At 50.7% G+C, this 23,248-nt stretch overlaps 1 protein-coding gene across 5 annotated transcripts in view; it reads left to right on the top strand.

Annotated features, from left to right (window-relative positions):
- The window catches only part of RASSF7 (Ras association domain family member 7), a 33,999-nt gene extending 11,389 nt beyond the window's left edge, over positions 1-22,610 (top strand). For 2 of the 5 annotated variants that reach the window (XM_085581637.1, XM_085581638.1), the window contains exons 2-6: positions 17,778-17,931; positions 18,124-19,028; positions 19,970-20,138; positions 20,779-20,889; positions 21,584-22,610. In XM_085581637.1, coding sequence (XP_085437763.1) covers positions 17,829-17,931; positions 18,124-19,028; positions 19,970-20,138; positions 20,779-20,889; positions 21,584-21,615 — 1,320 coding nt within the window. In that variant the 5' untranslated portion in view covers positions 17,778-17,828 and the 3' untranslated portion in view covers positions 21,616-22,610. Of the gene's footprint in view, positions 1-5,180; positions 5,319-5,666; positions 16,051-17,777; positions 17,932-18,123; positions 19,029-19,969; positions 20,139-20,778; positions 20,890-21,583 lie in introns of those variants that run through there. The other 3 variants (XM_021555070.3, XM_085581639.1, XM_085581640.1) reach the window with 3 other exon arrangements.
- The last annotated feature ends 638 nt before the right edge of the window (positions 22,611-23,248 follow it).

Here is a 23,248-nt window from a genome sequence, read left to right as displayed (position 1 = left end):
CTAACCTAATGCTTCAGCACTGAGATGAGCTAGTGAGACCTGTGCTAAAGCAGAAGCCATCGCCCCTGTCCTGGCTTGAAAATCAGGCTGCTGTGAGTAAATATCCAGGATACAACAGTTACAAGTCAGGCCATCTCTCTCCAATGTCTCAGCTAAGGGATGTGACATGTGAAAGACATCCTGAAACAAGATGCTTGACGTTAAACCTGTACTCACGTGCCTTGATAGATCTTGGTCCTTGAGGAGCCTGTCACCTTGGATGTGGTGACAAAGATGTAAATTAAGGAGAGGATGTCTCCTGCAAATAATGAGCCTTGGCAGTGGAGGGAAGGATGAGGCACCAAAGGCCCATGCCAGGCCAGCCTGTTGGGAAGGGAAATTTCTTTCTTCCCCGGAGAGCAGCTGACTTTTGGAAGCTAAATGGGTTCCAGCATCAGAGCAGGAGGAGGGTCGTGTTTCATAGACAAGTCATGGTGGATTAAATGTAAATGAATCTGCAGTGTGATGGACAAATGGGATCAGTGCTGGGAGCCTCAGCTCCTGGCGGGGGATGGATTAGCAATGGGTACTGGTGCGTTTGCACACAGGGAGGGAGTGAATGGCAAGGCAGGGAGGTTTCCAGCACTGCCCTGCCTGTAGTGCTGAAAAAAGAGACATCTCTGGGCTCTAAGAAGAGAGGTCAAGCCTAGATAAACACCAGCTTGGTCCCCCATCAGAGAATCACTGAGGCATGAAGAAAAACTTTAACAGCTGCAATGCTGCTTTTGAACCTCCTAGTAAAAGGGAGGGTCAGGAGGTCAAAACTTTCAATGCCTCTGGGAAGAAGAGGACTTTTCCCCACAAGCCTTTGAAAAACCGAACTAAATTAGCATGACCACACTGCTAAATGCTTGGGAAACCTGAACGGCTCGGGTCACAGGCTACCCGAGCAGCAGAATGGCAAAGAGCTGTTGCATTCCCATACTCAACAGCCATAATTAATGAGGCTATTTCCTAGGTGAAAAGCAGGTCTTCTGCCCAGCACCTGGATGGGAAATAAAACCTTGTGGGATGTGCCCTGAGCATCTTTTCTTCTCCTGATACTGTTGCCTTTTCCCCTTTTGTTTCTCCCATCCATTTTCTCTCTCTCGCTTCCATCCACCATTGTTTCAGTTGTTTTTTCCTCCCCTGCTCCCAGTGTCACACAGTTCAACTCACTGTTTGAAGTGGGGAATGGCAATGAAGTTGTAATGATCTAGCCGTGCACACCCCTAGGGTTGCTGAATGGGAATGCAGGAGCTGCAACCTAACTAGATCACATTTTTTTCCTACTTTTTATTGCAAAAAGGATATGTAAGAGCCCTTCTTCTCATTGTGAGTTATTCACTTCCACTTTGAAGTTAGATTTTGCATTTTTGGACCTTTCGCAGGAGCCATTTTAGCAAAGACCAGGCAATGCAGACTTCTGGAGGATGTAGAGACCTGGAAGTTTTGGCTCTGACTCTATCGTGGGTTTTATATTCATCTTGTAATGTGAGTGTGCTGGGTACCACTTTTCATGAGACACCTTTTGCAGGTGTCCCTTCACAGCTCCCACCACCAGAGATATGGAAAGCAGAGAGGCATGTGCAGACCTTGCAGTGGCTGTCAGTGCTTTTGGGAAAGGGCTGTGTGCCTGCACAGGGCAATCCAGACATCAGAGCAGTGCAGCCAAAAAGTTTACTAATTTGGACTACAATTCTGCAGACTGCTGGTGACCATCCCCATTCCTTGCAGCCACAGGAGACAAGTGCCCAGCAGCTTTTCCAGGCTTGCTGCAGAAGCAGAAGGGACACTCCCTTGAATAAAGCAGAACAAGAAATACATCACATTTCAGAGGCCAGAAGGCCTGCCCTTGAAGGACAACAGCTCATCTACCCACCAGACCATGGTCTTTCTTTCCTGCAAGCCTGAGCCCAAGCAGGGTTGTGGGTGGAAATGAGGGGGTACAGTCTGTAGTACTCTGGCAGTGAGCTGCAGGGCTCTGCAGTGCCAAGCCCCGATTTGGCTTTCCTGTGATGCTGCAGGATCTTTTCTTTCTTATGTCTCTTGTTGTCCTAGAAACAGAGGAAAAAATTCTTCCAGAGAAGCCCTTTTTGTTACACTTGAAATAGCATCTTCTGTCTCTCACTAAAACAGTGTATGGTCACAAAATAAAACCCTTACCAGAAAAATATATGGTGAATTCAAAATCTTCCAAAGAAACCTGGAAAAACTTAACACCCTCCAAACTTTCCAAAAGCCCTAAAAGTGCAGCAAGGGTCAATGGGCACTTTGTAACATTGCTACAAATGTATGTTGAACAACAGAAGGCAGTACTCATGTGTGTGTGTATATATACATATATATATATATATATATGTATATATAAATATTTTTATAGGTGTAATTACATGTGTTATTTATACATATTGTTGAGAGAGAGAGAGAGGTTCTCACTTCTATCTTTGGATTACAGCTTTTCAAGTAGAGGGTGTCTGCTGGAAGAGAAAGTCAACATGCCCTCTGGTACTGGCCACTTTTCTCTTCTGGGGCCAGGGCTTTCCTGGAAGTGCTGGGATTTTGGGGGCTGTTGTCTTTATTTGAGAGGGAAGCTCACCTGCTGGGGAAAACGTGCCCTTCTGTGTGCTCAGCCAGGCAAGAGATGCACTGGGTAATTTCTCTGAGGCACATGTAATGTTGTAGCTGTGTCAGGAAAGGATAGTGACTGACAAATTTCCTGAGGCCTCTGCAGATTCGAGTGCCTCAAATATCCATTTTGCCCTCATGCCCCACACTGACCATGGACTGTAGCACCAACTAACACTGCTGGGCTTGGGTGGCTGTTCCAGGGAAGATGTGCCCTGCTAAGAGAGGCTATAGCTGGTGACCTGCTGCTCACCCACAGTATGTTTGTGCTCAGGAGGGGGTTTTTGTGCAAAGATATTCTGCATCTTCAGAAGCCTCAGAACCAGGACACTACTTGTTGTGCTCCTGAGCACAGCAGCAAGACAGCATCATCTTCTTTGGAGAAACTCAGATAGGATTACTATCTCATCTGCTGCTGGAGAGACCAAAGGACCTGCTTGGTTATGATTCAGCTGCTCAGGATGCTGAGACAGCATTGCTCTCCTCCCTAAAGCAGACTGACTGCTCCGTGTACAATGAGGACATGACTTTTCAAAACTCTAAGGTACACCTGTAGAAATCCCAACAAGGAACCAGTGGGCACAAACCCAGCTCAGTCGCTATGCCTGAACAGTCCCTGAACATGCCCTCAGCATCACAGGAGCTTTGAGAATAAATCTGAGACAGAGCTATGGCTGGAGAAGGTGGTCCATGAGCCACTCTGGCAAAGTTCACCAGTGTGAAAATAAATGTTGGACATTTTTATCCATCTTAATTGATGGAAGGTGCGGAGAACTCTTCATAGGGTGAGGAATCAAGGGACCATGCAGACGTGAGAGACAGAGTTAGTTTATTTATCTTTCACGGGAATAATTTTACAAGAGATTTCTGAACTTTTTACAACCTACTAAAAGTAGAAAAATTTAAAACTCAAAATCTTTTCTTAAAAGAAAGGCAACCATCCTTGCTAGTGGCAAATGAGCCTCTGCTCAGCTTGTATCCGATTGGGATCTCAGAAGACTGTCCAACCTATTAAATAAGATATGTATCTCCTGAGAACAGCTTTGTTGTTTTCTTTTATAGATCTTTGTTCCTCCTGTGCTGTAAGGTCTCCAGGGCATGGCCTGTGTTACGGAACACCAGATGTACTATCTGATTTTAGGAGATCGTAATTATGAGGAATATGTCAGAACAACAGAAAACTTCATTTAAAAACCCAATTAAAGCTGCCGAGTGACAGCTACAGACTTGTGTGTTGCATCATCTCCTAATCCCAGCAGCTTCCATGTGGAGAAGGGAGTAGTTAAAGATATCATAAATCCTAGATAAGGATATTATAAGACCTGCATGAGATGGGGATTTTTCCAACCATAAATTAAAATTAGCACACATTTTGTGGTGGAGCGACAAACCTAAGATCAGTTTTGGAACAGTTACCTCAGGATCCAAGGTCTGATGGGTGGGTTATCCTTTTTCATGAGTAGTGGGACATTTCACAAGACATTCTGGATGAAGAAATATAAAGGTCACTGTGTGTCTGGTACTGTGGTTGCACCAGCACAGGCCTTGCTGGAGCACTTTGACCAGTGGAGACTTTGAGGACGGGATTCTGATGCCATCACAGCCATCCCCATTGCTTGGAGGACCATGGAGGAAGGACAGTAGCATGCAGGGTAGGGGGGGCTTTCAGGTGGGTTTTTTGAGAGTTAGGATGGGAAGAACTGACCGAGAGAGGAGGTGAGAAGTTTCCAAAGCCTGCAGCATGGCAGCAGACACCTGCTTCTTCCAAAACCGGCTGAACCTGTCTCCCTGCTGTCATCTCTCAGCGGGTTTAGGGCGTTCTAAGCCCCCAGCCGGCTGAAGGCCACGGGGCTCGAGGGCTGCACCCTCCTTGTGCACCAGGCCAGGCTCTTCTCTCTGAAAAGGGGCTGTTTCCTCTGTTCTACTCGGGGACCTGCTGGGGCAGGCGGAGGTCTGGGCCCTGCTGTCAGACAGGCTGAGCACTTCCAGGCAGGAATGAGCCCGCACTTGTGGCCCCACAGAGCCAAGAGTCAGGGATAGGGAAGTACAGGGTGGTTTTGCTTGCTTTCTTTTTAGGAAATGATATTTTAAGTCTTCTTTAAAAAAGATTATTTCAGGTTTTTTAAAAGATAAATTAATAACCTTTTTAAATAAAAGGACAATCAATACTTTTAAAAAGTTTTAAAAATAGTTTTAGTTTTATTGGAGAGCTTAAGACTTTAAGGGAAAAATGTAGAATTTATGAGTTCTTAAGAAAACAACCAAAAAGGAGAGTTTAAGTTTTTCTTTTAAAATAAGACTTTTAATCTATTGGTTTTTTAGAGCGGTTTTATGACTTTTTTCAAAGAGACGATTTTAACGCTGTTGGGGGAGATTTTAAAATTATTTAAGATTTTTTTTTTTTTTAAAGGAGAATTTCAGACTTTTTTTTTTTTTTTAAACAGCCGAGGTGATGCGGGGGAGTTTGGTGTGTGGGGCGGGGCTCACCTGGCGGGGGCGGTGCTCACCTGGCGGGGCGGGGCCGGCGGGCGGGGCGCGGAGGGCGGGGCTGAGGCCGGCGCGGCTCCGCGCTGCGGAGCGGACGGGAGCGGAGCGGAGCGGCCGCTGCCGCCGCCCGGGAGAGGAGCCGCAGCCGGAGCCGCAGCCGCGCTGCCTGGCCGGGCTGGCGGCAGGTGAGTGCGCACGGGCGCGGTGCGGCCGGGCAGCGGCTGCCGCTGCTTTGCAGCGCCGGGCGCGGCCCTGCCCTGCCGCAGCCGGGCCGGTACCGCCGGGAGCGGCCCCGAGCTCGGGGGCTGCGGCTGAGGCGGGGCCGCTGGCCCCGGGTGTCCGCGGAGAGAGCCGTCCCCGGGGCAGCCGGCGCCTCGTCCGCCTGGCAGGGCCCACCGGGGCGGGGGACAGCCCCACGGGGCTGCAAAGTGGGGCAGGGGCGGCGAGCAGCTGGCTTGGGGCAGGGCGCCGCAGTAACCCCGGATCCCGTCAGGAGAGCCCGGGCTGGGGTGACCGGGAGCGGCGTTGGGCGCCGGCGAGACCCCGAGCGCCGCTGCCACCTGCCCGGTGCCGCCCCTGTCGTGCCCCGATCGGTCGAGCAAACGGGCGGCTCTGCCTCCCGCCTGCCCGGGGCACTCCGGCAGCTCCGGCCACCAGCACGGTGCGGCCGGGCGCCGCTGGCAGGAGCAGCTCCGCGGCCCCACCGGCGCGGCAAACGCTGTCCAGAGCCCCCGGCGGGGGAACCGAGGCGGCGTGGGGGTCTCCGATGCCCGTGCCAGGAGCCTCCTCCCCTCGCATCCGTGGGGCAAAACCGCTCGTCCTTTCTCCCTTCAGAGACGTCTCCGTCTCCCCGAGGAGAGGGGTTAAATTCCTCGATAAGAGCCAGGCTCCAGCCGCATACTTCTGATGCCTTCCGTGAACTCTGCCGGCAGGTTGGCAGGTTGTTTCGTAACTCCACTTGTGGCCTGCTGCGGGGAGGAGGAGGCGGGGGGAACGGGACACCAAGCTCCTCTCCTGGCTTTTTTTTCCCTGCCCTGCAACAGCGCTTTGTAATTGCGGGTTAAAAACACAAACGTGCGTTCAAGGGTAGTGTACAGAAGAAAGGGTCACAGCCGTGCACCTCGCACTCCGAGTGGCTGCCTCAGGCACGGCCCATGGCACTCCCCTTGGGATGGCTGATTTCAGGAGAAATTAGGCGGAAACTAGTGCGAAATGGTCGGAAGAGGCGAGACGGGGTCTTTGGCCGCTCCTCGCCGTGAGCCGGGGCCGGCTCCCCGGGATGCCGGTGCTAACGGCGCGGGCCCGGGCCCCGCGCTCTGCCGGGACTTGCCAGGCAGGCACGGGCCCCGGGAGCGTGTGGGAGCACGAATGCCGGAGCTCCGCTGTCAAATGCTGGGGCCCTGGCGCCTGCCGGAATGGAGCAGCGGTGCTGCACACACCTGTCAGCTTACCTCGAGGGGCAGCTCTGTGGGGAGCTGCACTCCTCGGGAGGCAGGAATTGCAGCTCTTCTTGTGGAGAAGAGAGAAAACCGTGAGCACATGCTGTATCTGCAGTGGGTAGGAGTGGGAACGCTGCTTGTTTTCCTTATCAGGCAGTGCCGGTGGTGTCTTCTCAGGAAGGGGCTGTGGGGAGGGGGGGATGTTCTTACCTTCTGTTGATGCCGTTGGAATGCCAGGAATCCTCCCACATCCCAGTTATCTGCTGGGGGAGCCTAAGCACGATGCCTGGACTCTGTCTCTGCATATCTCTGCTGGCTTCCCCATGCCCCCTCGAAAGAAATGGCATGGAAATCCAGAAGCTGCCACAAGTGCACACATATCTTCCTGAAGCCTTTCTTCCACCCTGTTGTACAAAGTTGTGAGGACAGGGAGTGCTGCTTGCAGCACCTGCAGGTGCTCAGCACTCAAAGCACTGAGCACTGCAGTTGCCAGGATCCTGCACTATTTCCTAGCAATGGCATGCCAGTTGCTCTAAAATATAAAACTCTTTGCAAATGAGTGTGAGCGGGACATGGAAATGAGTTTTACCCAGGTCTTAAAGAGACAGACCTGAGCACTAATTTGGCAACATGTGTGTGTTGTCCATCTCCACAGTGGAGATGTGTCCTCTGGTTGCCTTCGCTGTCGCCACGTGCTGCAGGGAAATATTGCTTGAGTGCATCTGCATGGTCCACACTGGATCATCCTTTCCATGTTTTTCAGCATCTCTCTGTCCTGTCTTGTTCATGTCATCTTCAATAGGAAAGACCTCCAGTGGTGGCACAGAATTGACCTATACCCATGTTCTGTTGTTTCTCCATGTGCTGGGGAGGGAATGCTTTGGGAGCAATTCCAGACAAAGAGTTAATCCTTCCTGGCTGGGAGGCAGTGATGTGTGTGCCAAGGCTTCAGAGCAGAGTATTTTCTGGAGTCATGCAAGGTTGGGTGCTGTGGTGAGCTAGGGAGAAATCCAGGTGCTGTTTGACAATGGGTTGCTCTGTGCCCCAGATTAAATAAAGGCATGAAGGACACTTTAGGTGCCAGCTCTCTGTGTATGCATTGTTTTCAAGAGCATCTTTTTAAAGGATGTTCTTCCATCTGCTCCAACTTGTCTATGCCTTTGCAAACCCGTGTATTCAAATTAAAGCTTAAGCGGGACCCCATTGAAGGTTTTTAACAGAATCCTGTTGTTGTAAAGGACTGCTAACATTTTTATGTCCTTCCATTTTCTATTTGCAAACTTCAGGAGCTCCTAAAAGTGGCTGATTGTCTGGCTTTTTGTGGGCTGGAGTCAGCACTTTCTTGAGGGCTGGGGTGCTTCCAGCTGCCCCAGGCTAGTCATCTAGAATAACTTATTGCCTTAAAAAGAAAAAAAAAAGGGGGATGGTACGGGGAGGGAGGGGGGAAATAACCTAAAACACTTCTTAACCAAACACATAGGTGGAAACTTCAGGACAATCGAGCCATGAAGGCTTCTTTTGCTGCTACTTCCTAACCCTGCTACAGCGCACAGAACCTGCTGGAGCTCATCTCTGAAGTCTCATGCTCAAGCCTTCTTGTGTCCCCTAGGGTGCTTCCTGCATGACAGTGGAATGTCACAGTGCTCTCAATAGCCCTTTGGGGACCAGGGCCTCCCATGGATGTCCTCCGTAGTGTTAGACCTAGCATTGCACTCCTGAGCACAGCAGGGACTTTAGAGGCTCCTAGAGATCCTGCAGGAGAGCAGCTGTGTTGGCAGGGAAGCCCAGTGCGTGGCAGCCTCCCCTTTGCTCCCTGTTATTCCTGCCAGCCCGGGTAAACCATTGGCACCCAGATGGTGTTGTGAAGCTGTCTGACAGGGAGAGCACTTGTAGGGTTCCTGCTGGTTTAATGATTCCTGCTGTGAACAATGCTTTCCCCAGGAAATGTGAGTGTGCAGCAGGGAGCCTGTCTCTGCCTCTGGATGCTTGCCTGAGGCAGCTGGAGGTGGATACACACCATACGCATCTCTTCATGAGAATAAAGATGGGTTGTGTTGGTTTTTTTGGAGGCTTTGTGGTTGCTGTTTTCACTTGCCAATTTTTATTTTCTTTACCAAGTTCTGGCAATGTTTGGAGGTGTCAGCTCTCCTTCCTGCTAAGAGCCAAACATACTTGCGGTGGGAATCTGGGTGGACCTCTTTGCATGTTGTGATCAGTGCTGGCTGGTTCCTGCAACACAAACACACACACTCTTCTCTGAGGAACAGCTTCGTTGTCGGAAAGCAGCTCATGGTCTCCCTGGACTCTTGACCAGTATGCCCAGGTATTTGCTTGATGGTTTGTGCCTGTAGAAAGTTAGGTGTTTCCCAGGCTTCCTCTTTTCCCTGCCCTGATTCCTCTAGGAGGGGACTTTCTCAGGGCAGCTTGTCAAGTCTTGGGGTCCCATCCCAAAGGATCGCCTCTGCAAGTCTTTCCCGGGGCTAACCCAGCCTGGGCACAAGGTTGTACCACATCATATGTGATCCAAGGTACTCCCACTTGTCCACCATCAGTAGGGAAAAAAAGCTGTGTCTACATAGGTGTTCGTGCATAAAGGCTTCCTGTAGTTGAGTGTTTTTGTTGGTTTTTTAAAGACCTTTTCTATTGCTCTTTCTAGTATTTTAAAAATCTTTCAAACTCACCATTATATGTTGCAAAAGGACATTTGCTCTCCCACTCTGGAAGGGAAGCATCACTGGGACTCAGAAGTGGAGGTGCTAGAAACATGGCTTTGAATCTTTGAGATGGCTGCATGCTGACAACTAGCTGTCCCTCAAAACTCCTTCTCAAGTATTTTTTGTACTGCCTTAATGCAGTTTGAGGATTTCTTAGACTGAGACTTTGGATTTGGTATTGTCCTCTTTGAATTCATGAGGCTTTTTAATGACCTGCTGGGAGTATAAAGAAGTTGGGCTAGGAAGTTTAAAAGTACGTATTTCCCCAAAGCGACACCATGTGAGCATTAGCTGCATGAGAATTAAGCAACTAAATTCTTCAGAAGAAACAATGTATTTTTATTGAGTCTCCCACTCTGTGCAGGCAGGAATGCTGGCCCAGTCCCCAGCTTATGTTCCTATCCCATTTTGATCCTTCAGGTATCAGTAGGGGTTGGCCCTATGTATGGAGCAAGAGCTGGAGCCCTTTGCTGGCATTAAAACCCCTTCAGCCTAAAGTCCAGCAAGGCAGTTTGGGGGATTAGAGTTGGTCATGCAGCCGTGATTTCCTTCACTTGCAGGACTGTGATTTGTACCTCAGGATGGATGTCCCAGATGCACTTGCCTCTCCAGAGATATGCCACGAATTTACTGCTTTAAAGAGCTTATTGTCTCTATGTGGGTTCAGGCAGTGATTGATAGCACCTCCACCTAATTAGTCATGTGCCAGGTAGTGTGAAAGCAGAGATTTCTAAAATACCCAAGGGTCTTATCAAAGGTTTCAGCCAGGATTCATTATGAGTCTCTTGTTTATTTGTCTTTGTGCCTGAGCATGTGAGAGAAAGGAGCCTATTCAGCTCTCTACAAAGGGTCATTAAAATCCTTTTTAATCCTACAAAGTTATAAATAAATATCCATGACAGCATGCACCTGTATATTCATCTGTGCATCCTTTATTCTGGACGCCCAGCAGTGTGTCCTTGACATGTGGCTGCTTTCTGAAGCAGGGTAGGAAACTGCAAGTTATTCTGGAAATGGAGAATAAAATCTGGAAGGTTTATCCCTGGCTGTGCATTTGCAAATTTGTTAATTACCTTATCCTGTAGGAGGAGAATTGGAATGGAAAGAGGATTGCTGGTGGCTGACACCAGCACTTCTAAAGGAGGCTGGAAGGCAGGTTGGAGGAACAATATTTGTAGGTCATTTGGCTTTTTTATGTCCCTGGTCCTATTTGCAGGACAGCTGCAGAGCCTGAATTTTCCTGTAAATCTACGGGGATGAAATTCTTGATTACTTTGACAGGAGACAGGGAGAGTGTCTGTCTCTGCTGGTATTCTGGGTGGTCAAGGCTCATCTCATCCTCTGGGCTGGACAGGGCAAGCATCTCAAGGAAGCTGCACTTTGAGGGTTCTTTCTGGCTCTTCTGGAGGCATTGGGAGAGCGACCTCATTAGTTGGGTTTTCCCCATTTTGGTTTTGTCCTTGAAGGTAGGGTTGAATGGAAGTTCTCTTCTTTGGCTGGGGAAGAATATTTCTAAGGCTTCAGCAGGATCTTGCCTCTCAAGATTCCCTCCTTGTGTTCTGTGTGGGGAGAAATACATGCTGTGTTCTGACTTGGGGAATGGACTGTGTGTAATAACAGGGGAATACTCACAAATTGAATCGTGCTGTCGCTGATGACTGCTGTGGAAGATGAACACAGCAGAGATTCTGGACCTGCTGGCATATGAGTGCCATGGTTGTGTTTGTGTGGATGCTTGGGCAAGTACCCCTCAGAGCTTGCCTTTTAGGAGCTGGATTGTGAGTCATCCCCTAAAGATGATGAACCTAACCTAGATCAGCCTAGCACCCCAAGATATGTAGACCCAGTCTTGCCCCTGTACTGAGGGCAAAGCTAGGTCCATCCTGGGCATGGAATCAGGGTGTGCTCAATTGCACAAGAAAGAAAAGAGCATGGCAGTGCAAAAGCCTTTCCTCTTTTGCCTCTAATCTACACACTGTTGCTAATTTTGCTTCTCCCCTTTGGGAAGAACCTACGGATTTATTTCCAGCTGCTTTCAAGAAGTTACTCCTCACATGTAGGACTGGGGGTGATGGTCATGGTTATGGGAATAGCAGGTGCTGCTAATGATTTCCTTGCAAACCTTGATGTTTAGGGCAGACTTTTTCCTAGCCAGCCCTGCCAGCTCTCCCCCCATGGACAGTAGCCATTAGTGCTGCAAGGGAGAAACATGATGCATGAAGGTGCGAAAGATGATCCTTCCGCTTCCAGGCTGAAACGCTGTAATGTGAGTGTGTGCAGTAGGTGGAGGGGTGTTTTTGCTGCTTTTAATTTATAATGAGATTTTGGTTGGTGGCTCATCTGTGGGGTGGACTGACTAGTAATCATCCCTAAAATGTCACTGGCTGTGATTCTTGATATTTTCATATGACTCTCAATGCTGACCTGGCACAGCCACAAATCTTAATCTTATCTAAGAGGGAGAAAAAGTCTCCCAGCTTCTTCACAGTGCTGTTTCTGTTTCTTCTGTTTCCATGTGGGTCTGATGCTGTAGCAGACCCAAAAGCTTGAGTTGAAAAGCAGAAATCCTGGCAGGTGGGGATGGCATAGAGTGAGTGTCTTTGATGCCAGTCATGATGTGCGCCTCCCTCCCCTAAATCCCTGCCAAAGGCCATCACCCTGAGGACTGTCCCCATTCTGCGTCACAGCCCTGGGCAGGATTTGTCCCTGACTCTTCCCGCCCTGCTCAGCATTGGCTAGCTTCCCCAGGCATGTTAGCATGGGTCTGTAATTTTTGGGAGGAAGTGGAGCAGAAAATCTCTAAGCCTCTATTTTTCTCTTAATGGGGGGTTGCTGGTGTGGTGCTTATGGCTCTCCAGAAATGTCTCTTTGGACAGTTCCTGCAAGACTTCAAGATTCTTGTGTGGGACATGTGACCCCTTGGATTGCCAGAGGAAAAATCCGTGGTGGTCTGTGATTTCTGGCTCAAATCATGCTTTAGCTCTGGAGCATGCAAATGCCCAAGACATAGTTTTCCTTTGATCTCCTTTAGTGCAAAAATCCCTTGAAACGCGGATGTAGCTTTTGCTGATGCCAAGTGTGTATTGTGTGCTGTAGGATGCCCCCAGCAGAAGCTGCTTGCTATTGAAAGGCAGCAGACCCTTGGGGGGTGTTTGGGCTTGGGTCCATCCACACATGAATATGTAAAAGTGCACCTTCAGGTTAAATTGGCAATTTTGGTAATTTGCCAAATTTTAGGGCTTTCTGTCAGGCACAGCATATCAGAGTAGAGAGCTGGATGAGGGATGATGGGTGAACTGAGGATATGGTGCTATTATGGCCACCCCCAAATAAGCTGCTTGGGTGTGAATTAGAGCCTCATGCTGGCTGCTTCCTTGCTCCTGGGTACTTGTGGCTTTGTTGTGTAAGGGCTGGTGGCTTCCTTAGGCCTGGGGTGTGAGAAGCACTTGCACACCCTCCCTGTGATGGTGGAAGGATGAGGAGCTGCCTCTCTGGGCTGTGACCACTCTGGTAGGACTTGTTTGTCACCTCTCAAGCTTGTTTAACCCCAGTCAACTCTTTGTGCCAGGAGGAGTAACCCATGTGTTGCTCCAGTTTGGAGCCCTGTGCAAGTGTCCCAGCCGCACCCTGATGGCCTCCACGCTGAAGGACAGGACACTGCTGTCTTTGGTAGGTGACCCTCTTGGCTGCCTTGTACCAGGCCAGAGGATGTGTTCCTTCAGGATCCTGGGGCTGGCATCTTCAGGACGAGCTGGAATGGTGGAAAGGTCATGCAGCAAGGGGCTGGGGCTTTGCCTGGCGCTCCCAGCTGCATGGACTCTGCTGCATGGACAGCTTGTTCAGAGTTGTGGATGGTCATCTCTGCCCAGCAAGGGAGCTGCCAGCCTGGGATGTGCCATGACATCAAACCTTGCCATAGCTGATACACGCTTAACATTGGACTGGCCAGCGGTCAACCCTGACCATGGCATTGCCTTCTGTCCTGGGATGGATGTGGCATGGAAAGCCCAGCAGAACTGCTCAGTCCCTGTAACAGCTCAGCCAAGGGCAGGTGATGTCACTCCAAAAGAGAGTTCCAAGGCAGGAAGACACAGTTCATGGTCTGGAAGGAAACCTGGCACATGTCCCATCCTCTCCAACCTGCTGCAGGTGTTATCACAAGGCTTCAGTTACTTACGGATCTTCTCGGTGTTGGTCACCACAGTAATAGGGAGGCTTCTGCCCCATCAGATGTTTCAGCAGGTGGGCAAGTACCATCTCTCCCCTTTGATGCAGGAACTGGCCCCAGTGCTTAGAGCAGGGGGAGACTTGAGGAAGTATTAAATAGCTTCTGGATGTGTCACTGCAGCAGTTGATCCAGGGCAGTGAGTCACAGGCAGCCTGCCAGCGCCCCAGCACAGAGGATGGCAGCACAGAGCCACCTCTCCCCTCCCCACTTGCTGCTTACTCATGTGTTGGGTTGGGTTTTTTTTGTTGGTGTGTCTGCACATGGCTGGGATGAGCATCCCCCTGGCATTGGGTGGGAGAAGAGCCAGAGGGTGAGGTTCAAAGTAGAAATAAAACAACTGAGAGTACCCCAGCATTTTCCTGGACTGCATCCAAAGGAATGCAAAGCTGCTGGTCCCTATGGACACCTTGGTGCTTCATGGATTGCAGGCTCATCACAGCCTGCTCTCAAGTACTAATGCAGTTTATTAACTAGGAATCTTTATGACCCTATCCTCAGCCCAAACCCTGACACAAAAGGCTGGTCTTCTGGATTCCTTTCACTTTTAATTAGGCTTTCTTAGAAACCTTCCTTCTGGTGCTCCTCTCCTGCCACCTGGCCCTGTACCCAGCTCCCTGCCAGGGGGTGGACATAGTGAGGGAGGTGAGTGAACCTGCAAAAATGGGTGAAGCCTTAGTGCTGGCAGGTTGCCTATCTCAAAACCTTTATGCTGGTCCCAGATGGTCTTTTTTAGGAGCTGTGGTAGAGATGTTTGGGGTGCTTTGGTGTTTGGGTTGCAGTAGGCCTTACTGTTGGGTGAAAAATGGGTGAGCTTTTTCTGAAACTGATTTTAATTTTTTTATTATTATTATTGTGTGTGTCAAAACATAGTAGACTCTTGCAAAGTCCTTGCAGTCCTTGGCTGGAAGGTGCTGTCGCAGTTTCTGAGAGACTCTGTAGGGGACATGGCAGGTGGCCATACAAATCAGGAGTGGGCCTCACTTCTGTGAGGAGGGTGACTGGCCAATTTTCTATTATTTCAGATCTAGGGAGGTCACCAAACCTTTGTGAGTCCCAGCAGCCATCAGGATGGCAGTTTGCAGGAGTAAGATGTGCATCCTCCTGCACGTGCAGAAATACTCCATCTCCACTTCCTTTAGCCTGACAGTTTCAGGGAGGCTGGGAGACAGTAGCACCAGGAATCAAAATAAAGCTGAAGGATTTAAGATTTTTAATTTAATTTTTTTGTGTGTGTGTCAGCATTTGAAAGTCTTACTTTCAGTCAGGAAATTTGTTGAAGTCATGGTATGAATCATCCCTACCCTCAATTTTAGGACCCATCACATGGGGAAAGGGAACAGAAAATTAATAATTTTGTTAACCTGCTTCCAATAAAAATTATTTAGAAATCTGTAGTGGGGAGGTGTAAGAATAAAATGAACGGCCTTTGGGAGCAGCCATCATGTATCCTGGCACCCATAGCCACCTGCTGGTGCTGGGGTTTGGGGCAGGGGCAGGGCCTGGCATCTGCCTGCACTTCTGGTTCATGATGAAAGCAACCTCCTGGGGCAAATACAAACAGAGGCAGCTGGAAACCTACCTTCTGCTGCGAAGCTGCTCTTCCCCAGGAAAAGTAATTCTTGCCCAAAAAAAGCCCATTATTTCTCCTACATGGTGGTATAATGAAGGCACCCACTATTAATGCAGGGGGTTGGCAGAGAACCCCATTAAGAGAGGGGTGTATTTGCAAATGGGGCAATGAGATTCACCCCCAGCTGTGGTTTTGAGTGATGGTAAAGAACTGAGTGTGTTACAGCAAAGGTGATGCTTGGGGCAAGGTGAATGTTTTAAGGTTGATTGCCTGATGGGGTTTTAGGGTGTGGTTTTTTTGTTTTGTTTTTTTTTTTTAACTAGAGTGATGCTGTCATGGTGGAGTATTTTGAAGGAGATGCTGAGTGCAGCCTGTGATGTCCCTTCCAAGCAGGCATAGAGGGGATCAGGGAGCATTGCAGGTCCCCTCAGATAAGGTGATCCTTCATCCCGTCAGCTCTTGTGCGAGACCAGGGATCTGGAGGAAGAGGGGCAGTGAGGCTGGTTTTGAGTGGGAGCTGATCCTCCCCAGAAGGCAGGGGGAGGGCAGGCAGAGAAGGGAGCAGCCCTCTGCAAGGGGACAGATAACATCCTGTATCTGGCAGCAAGCTGGAGACAATTCCCAAAACCCCCAGAGGTTACAGCAAGGACCCCCTGTGCTTGCAAGGATCTAAGGAAGCAATAAAATCCACTGGATTTTGGGGTGCTGGAGAATGTAGTGGGGATTATGCCCTGGCTGCTTTTGGGGGGGTTCCTCTTGCTTGAGGAGCAAAGCTGGCTGCCTCTCTCGCAGCTTTTTGGCAGCGCTGTGCCGCATGCTGGGCTGCTGGTAAATGATTGCCTGGAACTCCGGCAAGGCGGGGCCAGAGGTTGGTGCCTGGTTTGAACCCGGACAGGTGCCCGGGACTCGTGTGCCAGCAGCCATCCTGCTCCCACAGCGCTCGGCAGCCCCGATTTTGCCAGCAAGGTGAGACTGTTGTGGGACTCAACAAACTGGGTTATTTTTCTTGTTTATTCTTAAACTCCTGGCCCCCTTACTGGGTTGTGCCACAAGAATCTGGATTTGAGACTAGCTTGGTCCCTGGCCAGGGAAGGAGAAGGGTCTAGGGAGTGCTCTGTGGGGTGTGTTGCACTCCAGTTTTGGTGTTAGGGTGCTGCTGAGGGGAGGTTGGGGGTGGAGAACAGCGGTGGTTTCAGGGTGATTTGGGTGGTGCCGCAGTGGCACCTGGACTTTGCTCCATGCCGGGGGGACGGTTGCAGTCTTGAATACACAGGATTGGGGAGTGGTGCCAAAATGCAGCTTGAAATTTATATCTAGCAAATTTTAGTGGTTTGGGGCTTACAGGGAGGTGGGCTGAACCCAAGGTGTCCTTCAGCCCCACAGTTTTCCCCGATCACTCAGCCAAGGCAAACATGAGCTCAGTGCTGAGGTATTTGTGACGGCTGCTCTGTGCCCATGTTTTGGAGGTGGGCAGGGAGGTGGCACCAGCAGGACCTGGCACCTGCGCAGAACGTCCTCAGGAAGCCGTGTCTTCCTTGGTTCTTCCTTGCCTTTCTCACACCATGATTAAAATTCCTCATCACTGGAGATAGGACTCTTCAAGCCCTCCCTTTGATTACTCAAGTAGGCAACAAAAAATAATGAAGCAGTGGAGTTTAACCTAAGGTCAAGCTTTCTCACAAGTTTGCCTGGCTGCAAACTTGGGATAGCTGGAGCAGAGGGAGGGGCTGGGACCAGCCAGGTGAAGCTGGGAAAGCAGTTTGTGACCCCCCCAGGATGGAGGACCAGAAAATTTAGTGTATGTTACTCCATCTAGGGCTTTCAGACAAGACTGATACTGTCAAAACCACTGTTATGGCAGGGAAAATAGATCTTTGTACCGTGGTTGAAAACACTGTAAGCTCAAATATTTGAGTTCTTTACAGCTTGTGCTTTTTTTTTTTTTTTTTTTTTTAATTTATGCCAGTTGCAGTTGTTGAGCTGCTGGAAGAGACAGGAGTTGGGTGTGCCCAGGCTAACAGGTGTTGTTTTATGTTAGTAGTACCCACTGGGTGGGAGCTGAGCTGGGCCCAGTGTTGGTCAGAGTCTGGGCTTTGTCATGGGTGCTTATGCCTGGCTACCCCTCCCAAACCCTACCTTTGGTCATGCTTTTGTTCAGAAAGAGGCTTTATTTTAATTTCTTAATCTCTCTCTGATAAATTGAGATGGATGTAAATATGAAAATATTAAAATGCGCATTATCTGAATCTTCCCTTTATATCATTGCAGAAGTGGGCAACTGGCAGTTCATCTGCCTTTTTCAATGTTACTTAGAAAATCTCTCAGTGCCACTCTGTCAAATTTTCAAAGAAATTGCAGTGAAAGTCCAGCAAACCCATTAAAAGTCTGTGCTTGCAGCAGAAATAACCTGGGCATCTTTTGGGCACCACACAGACACACAGACCTCATCATTTCCCACTACAGGAAGATTTGGACTTACTGTCCAGACATGAAGAAAAAAAAAATTTTTCGCAGATGAATATCAGCATTTAATAACATCAGCAAAAGTGCAATCTGTGCACAGGGTGACAGCGAACAACTTCTCGGTCTAGGATTCACCCAGGGGATGATGATTTAATGACTCTGCTTTTAAGGTGTCTTGTATTCTTTGTTAGTGGCATGGGATTGAAACCTGGTTTCTTTTCTCCCCACAGGCAGCCTGTCCTGCAATGACCCAGAGCACCTGAGGCCCGGCAGCTGTGGGGATGGAGCTGAAGGTCTGGGTGGATGGGATCCAGAGGGTCGTGTGTGGAGTCTCGGAGCAAACCACCTGCCAAGAAGTGGTCATTGCCCTGGCACGGGCCATTGGTGAGCCATCTCCATCTGCTGGGGGGATGCCCCATCTGCAGATTCTTTCTGGGAAGAGGAGTCCTTGGGTGGGTGGACATCTTGCTGTGTGTTGGTGGGGATGCCACCAGCAGTGCCTGTGGGGCAGCAGCCTCAGCACAGCCCTGCTGGCCTCTGCTTTCCCAGTCTAATGTGTTCCCCTCCTCCCGACAGGTCAGACAGGCCGCTATGTGCTGGTGCAGAAGCTGAGGGAGAAGGAGCGGCAGCTGCTGCCGCTGGAGTGTCCCTTGGAGTCGCTGGCCAAGTGTGGGCAGTATGCCAGCGACGTGCAGTTCATCCTGCGGCGGACAGGCCCCAGCATGGCCGAGCGGCCCTCCTCAGAGGGCGCTCCCCAAGCTCCCGAGAGGACGTTCATCCGGGCCAGCTTGCCCATCAAGCCCAGGCTCACCAGCATAGATGGACCCCGTTCCAGGGAGCCGAAAAAATCCATGACCTTCAGCCTGGGTCCTACAGGCTCCAGTGACCTGTTCACCATGGGCCGATGGAGGCACCAAACACGGGATGGGCTAGACTTGGAGGGTGGTGGTGTTGTCCAGCCCTCCAAGGAGGAGCTTTTTAGGAGAGTGCTGCAGCAGCAGGAGCAGCTGCATTCCTTGGAGGCCCATGGGGACACCCTAGAAATGGACCTACGGCTCTGGGAGCGCAGCCGGCTTGCTGGCCAGGAGAATGAGATCCTCTATCTGGAGCAAGTGGTGCGGAGGAATGAGACAGAGCTGGGTGAGGAGGAGTTTTGGCAGAGTGAGCTCCGGCTGGAAAAGGAGTGCGAGCGGGAGCGACAGGAGCGGGTTAGGAGCCTGCGGGCCAGCCTGGAGGAGTACACCCAGAGGATCTATGAGCTAAGTGTCCGGACTGAAGCCCTGCAGGAGGAGATCCAATGGGAGATGGCCGAGAGGGCCAAGAGAGGGAAGGAGATCTCTATGCCCAGCCCCATAGAGCTGGAGGACATGGCCACCAAAATGAAAAGGGACCTGGAGGCCAAGGTCAAGCAAGGCACCCAGCTGGAGAGCAACCTGGCCAGCGTGGAGAAGGCCCTGGAGGAAGCTGAAAAGAACCTGCAGGTAGATAGGATTGGGTTGAGCCACTCCATGGGGTGGTAAGACCTTCAGGAGAGGGTGGGACCAGCTTTCCAGACACATTAGATCAGTGGGTTGAGTGGGGTTGGTTACTCCACCTGCCCAGTGAACTTGGGACTGGGTGCACAGCTCTCAGCAGCAGTGATCGCTAACAGAGGGACACCACCACTCTTGCCCCACACCCATTGCGCTCTGTGCAAGCTACATCTGGACTAATGCTCCTTCTGACTGGTGCACTGGGAGCACAGCATCACCTCGCTCCAGCACAGACAATGGTGCTGGAGCAAGAAGTGGTCCGTGTGTGGGGTTGATGGCGCTGGCACAAGGATTGGTGTCATCTTGGATGAAGGAATCACAAAGGGCATGGAACAGGTCTCCATGGTGCCTGTTCACAAAGTCTTTTGGCCATGCAGGGCTTGGGCTCATGGTGGGGGGCTGCACAGTGTGGAGATGGCTGCTCTGGGGATGAGCTGTGATGCCCCCCCAGCTTGCCTGTTGCAGCCTTCCAGAATCAGGGGTCAAGGGGCTGCGTGACTCCTGCTTCCTACCCACCATGTCCCCTTTGGAGCAAAATGGGGAAGCTTTTATCCAGCCAGGCCTTCCCCAGGCTGTCCGTGCTTTCAGCATCTTTCCTTGAGCATCTCATTTGCATTTGGCATCTCCCAGCCGCGGCCGCCGTTTGATGGCTGCTCGCACCCTCTTGTGGAGATGCAGCAGAGCAGGGCTGTTCCCAAACCAGCATCTTCCTCGTCCCCATCGCCTCCCTTCCTGCAGGCCCTCAGAGAGGGGCAGCTGAGCCGCAGAACCCCTGAGGTTCCCTCTGCTGGCACTGGCAGGGTGAGCCCCGGTGGCTGATTGCCAGCTGGCTTGGGGCATGGGGGGAACACGCGGCTCACCCTGTCCCCCCCTCGGTGTGTGTTTTGCAGGCCCAGACCCAAGAGCTGGAGGAGTTAAATAAGGAGCTGAGGCAGTGTAATTTGCAGCAGTTTATTCAGCAGACGGGGGCCACGGTGACCGTCCTGCAGGCCAGGTCCGAGGAGGACGCCCAGCCGGAGCCGAGCCCGTGCGAGCTGCCAGCCTACCGGAGAAACGGAGGTCAGCACGCTGCCGCTGGCTCGGCCGCGGGCGCTGCTCCACGGGACCCCTGCCCGCTCCCTGCCTCCTTCTCCCAGGGGTCAGCCCCAAAGCTGACCAGTTCTCCCCTGGGCACTGAGATTAGGCAGGTGGGGTTTTGCGTGCTGACATCTGTGGCAGTCACTCACCACTCCATGGAGTTTCAGAGATTTGTCACCCCTGGGGCTCCTTCCTCCTCCCCACTGAAGCCTGGGGGCTGCTCATAGGCATGCATGGGAGTCAAATCCTGCATTGCTGCTTTCGGGGCCGAGGTGTCTGCAGGGAGCTTTCCTTCACAGCCTTGCTCATGTCACCACAGCAGCTGCAGCAAAAGGCAGATGGCCAAAGGCCAACATCAGTCCCTGGGGGCTGTGGGCTGGTGGGGATATGCCCTGACCACAAATGTTTGGTGAGGGAAGGGTGGTGCCCAGGGCCTTGTCTGCATCCACACAGGCATGAGAGGAGGTGCCGGGGGGTTCTCATGGAAAGGAACCTGGTCATTTCTCCTCTGGAGCACCCGGAGCGGGTGATGTGACTGCCCTGCAGTACTGCAGTGGCTGTGCCCAGCAAACATGGGAGGCTCGAGCCCTGCCTGAGCCGGATGTTTTTCCCCATCCTGTAGGTTTTTCTCCCACTGCTGGTACAGACTTGCCTCCCCAGGTCAGCACCAAGCAGCTCCTCGGCCATCCCAGGACCCTGCCGGAGCCCCTGGTGTCCAGCCTGAACCCTGAGGGTGCGTATGTCCAGTGGGGCCCTGGGAGCGTGAGCTGCTCTGCAGAGGATGGGTGGGAAGAGGGAAGAGGCTTTTGCTGCCCAAAATGGGCTGCAGAGAGCAAGCGTGTGCTGGTGGTGGGAGGCCAGAGCTATTTATAGATGCCATTAGGAAGCGCAAAGCTCACACTCCAGCAGTCTCTGCTCTGCTGCCAGGGGCTCACACACTGGCAGCCTGCCTCTCTGCCCTGCCAGGAGCTGTGGAGAATGGTTCTCATCCCCTCTCCTGCCATTCTGTATCCCCCGGGGTTAAGACCTTGCTCAGTTAGGATGAGGAGAACTCGTCTCCTGTCTTTTACGGGAGCTAGTATTTCCATCTTAGTGACCACTTCATCCCAAAACCCTTTCTACGTCCTGTGACTCTTTTGTCACCTTGTGCCTATTTTTGGGTGCAGCAAAAAGATCTGTGGTAGGGACACCTACCTGCTGTGGTGATGCCACCTCCACCCTGGCATCCTACTCCCACCCATGCCACCTTTGCCTCAGCAAAACCCTATTGCCATTTTCCTCACAGCCCAATACATCCACCCCCAACCTTCAAGATATTCCCATTTCTCTGTCCAGGCTTTGTGCTCACATACATCCTGTTTTCCTTTTTGCAAGTGCTTACCCACCATGGTGGGATTGCTCAGGTGTTTTTTTCTCTTGTCTTGCAGTTGTATCAACCAGGCAGAGCATCTGGAGGTAGAAGGGCCCAGGCAGTGGAGGATCAATTGTACACTTCAAAGTGTAACTCTATAAATAAAACATATATATATATACATATATATATATATATATACACATATATATTTTATATTTTTTTTACTGCTTTATATTGTGAATGGATGTGGATGGCCAGACAGAATATTTTTACAGACTGCAAAGTAAAACTAAAGACTGATCTCACAAAGCAACCTTTTTCCCCTGAGGATGAAAGCGACTCCCTTCTATTTTTTTTTTAAGCAGTTTCTATATTGAACAGAAGACAGCAGTGCACCCATTCTGCATAGCCTCCTCAAAAGATACATCGTGCATTTGGAAAAGTCATTGTTCCTTTGACTAGGGGAGGGCAGCTGCAGTGGAGACCGTGTGGAGGCTCACGTGGATGAAGCAAGTTAACAGATTTTACAGCAACTCGTCACTACAAGTGGGACCATGACAAACAGCCTCTTCACTGGCGGCAGGGGAGGCCCAAAAGCAGTTTTAAGACAAATTTCTGGCCTGTCCTTTTTTTATGTATAAGAAACTAGGAGAAACTTACTTTTTATGGTGCCACAGACCATGCTTCAAGGAAACACACAGCGGGAGTTGTTTTTCTTTAAATGAATTTGATCTTTCTAAAGTAAAAAATTGCAGAATGAGCCCTTCCCCGGTGGTGGTGTGAGTGGAGAACAGGACCAAAATACTCTTGGTGACATTTCTCTGATATTTTTAATTTTCTTAACTCGATGGCCAGTAGTTACCATTCTGTTCATCTGTCGCGGTGGGTCGCCTTGTATTTTGATTGCAAAACCAAAGCGGTTTGGGGAGGGGATGAGTTTGTCTGGGAGATTCCCTGAGCCCGTTTTCAACGTGTCGTATGTGAAAAATGTGACTTGGGCACAGCGTTCCTGGCAAAACCCTGCTTCCCCCACGTGAATGTAAATCCTGTGCGCCGCAGATCCAGTTTTCAATAAATCTTTGGGAAAGGCTTTGAGCAGAGCGAGTGTGAGTGTGCTGTTGTGGCCAGGGTGAGCCGTCCCTGCCGGCACCTGACGGATACGTCCGAGTGGTTTGTGCACCCCGCAGCTGCCTCTTCCATTTCCAAGCCATCTCTTTCTATTTGCCGAAGTAAAGCTGTGAGTATTTTATAACTGACTCCCTCTTATGCATGTAGTGCTCTTTCTTCTTTTTTTTTCCCCTTTTCTTTTTTTTTTTAATTGTGAAGTGCTCTACAACCAGGGGATGCAGCTTGTCTCCGGTGAGATGCGGCCATCTCTGGGATGAAACATGGCAACGTTTTAATAATGCACAGCAGCAGCTCAGAGCATTTTAGGACAGGAGGCAAAGGGAGTGGCGCTCAGCTGCAGACAAGAGCAGGTAAGGGGAAATTTCCCATTTGCCTCCAAGCCCCTTTTTCTGCACCTGGATAACAGCAGTCAGGAATGTCAGCTCTTGCTGTCCATCACCATCTCCCCTGAGCTTCTGCTGGGCTCTTGTCCCTGGGGACATCTTCCCCTCTCAAAGCCGATTTTCAAGGTGCCACCACAGCCCAGCAGGCTGATCAAGTAATATTAAAGGATTAAAATTTGCTTTTTTGGGAGATCCAGTGGTACTGCTGTGTTTTAGGTTATGACTGG

The sequence above is a fragment of the Lonchura striata genome, chromosome 5 (assembly GCF_050655825.1).
Source record: "Lonchura striata isolate lonStrDom1 chromosome 5, ASM5065582v1, whole genome shotgun sequence".
NCBI classification, from domain to species: domain Eukaryota; kingdom Metazoa; phylum Chordata; class Aves; order Passeriformes; family Estrildidae; genus Lonchura; species Lonchura striata.
The sequence above is the reverse complement of the archived record's forward strand: the minus strand, read 5'-3'. Positions and strand labels throughout refer to the sequence as shown.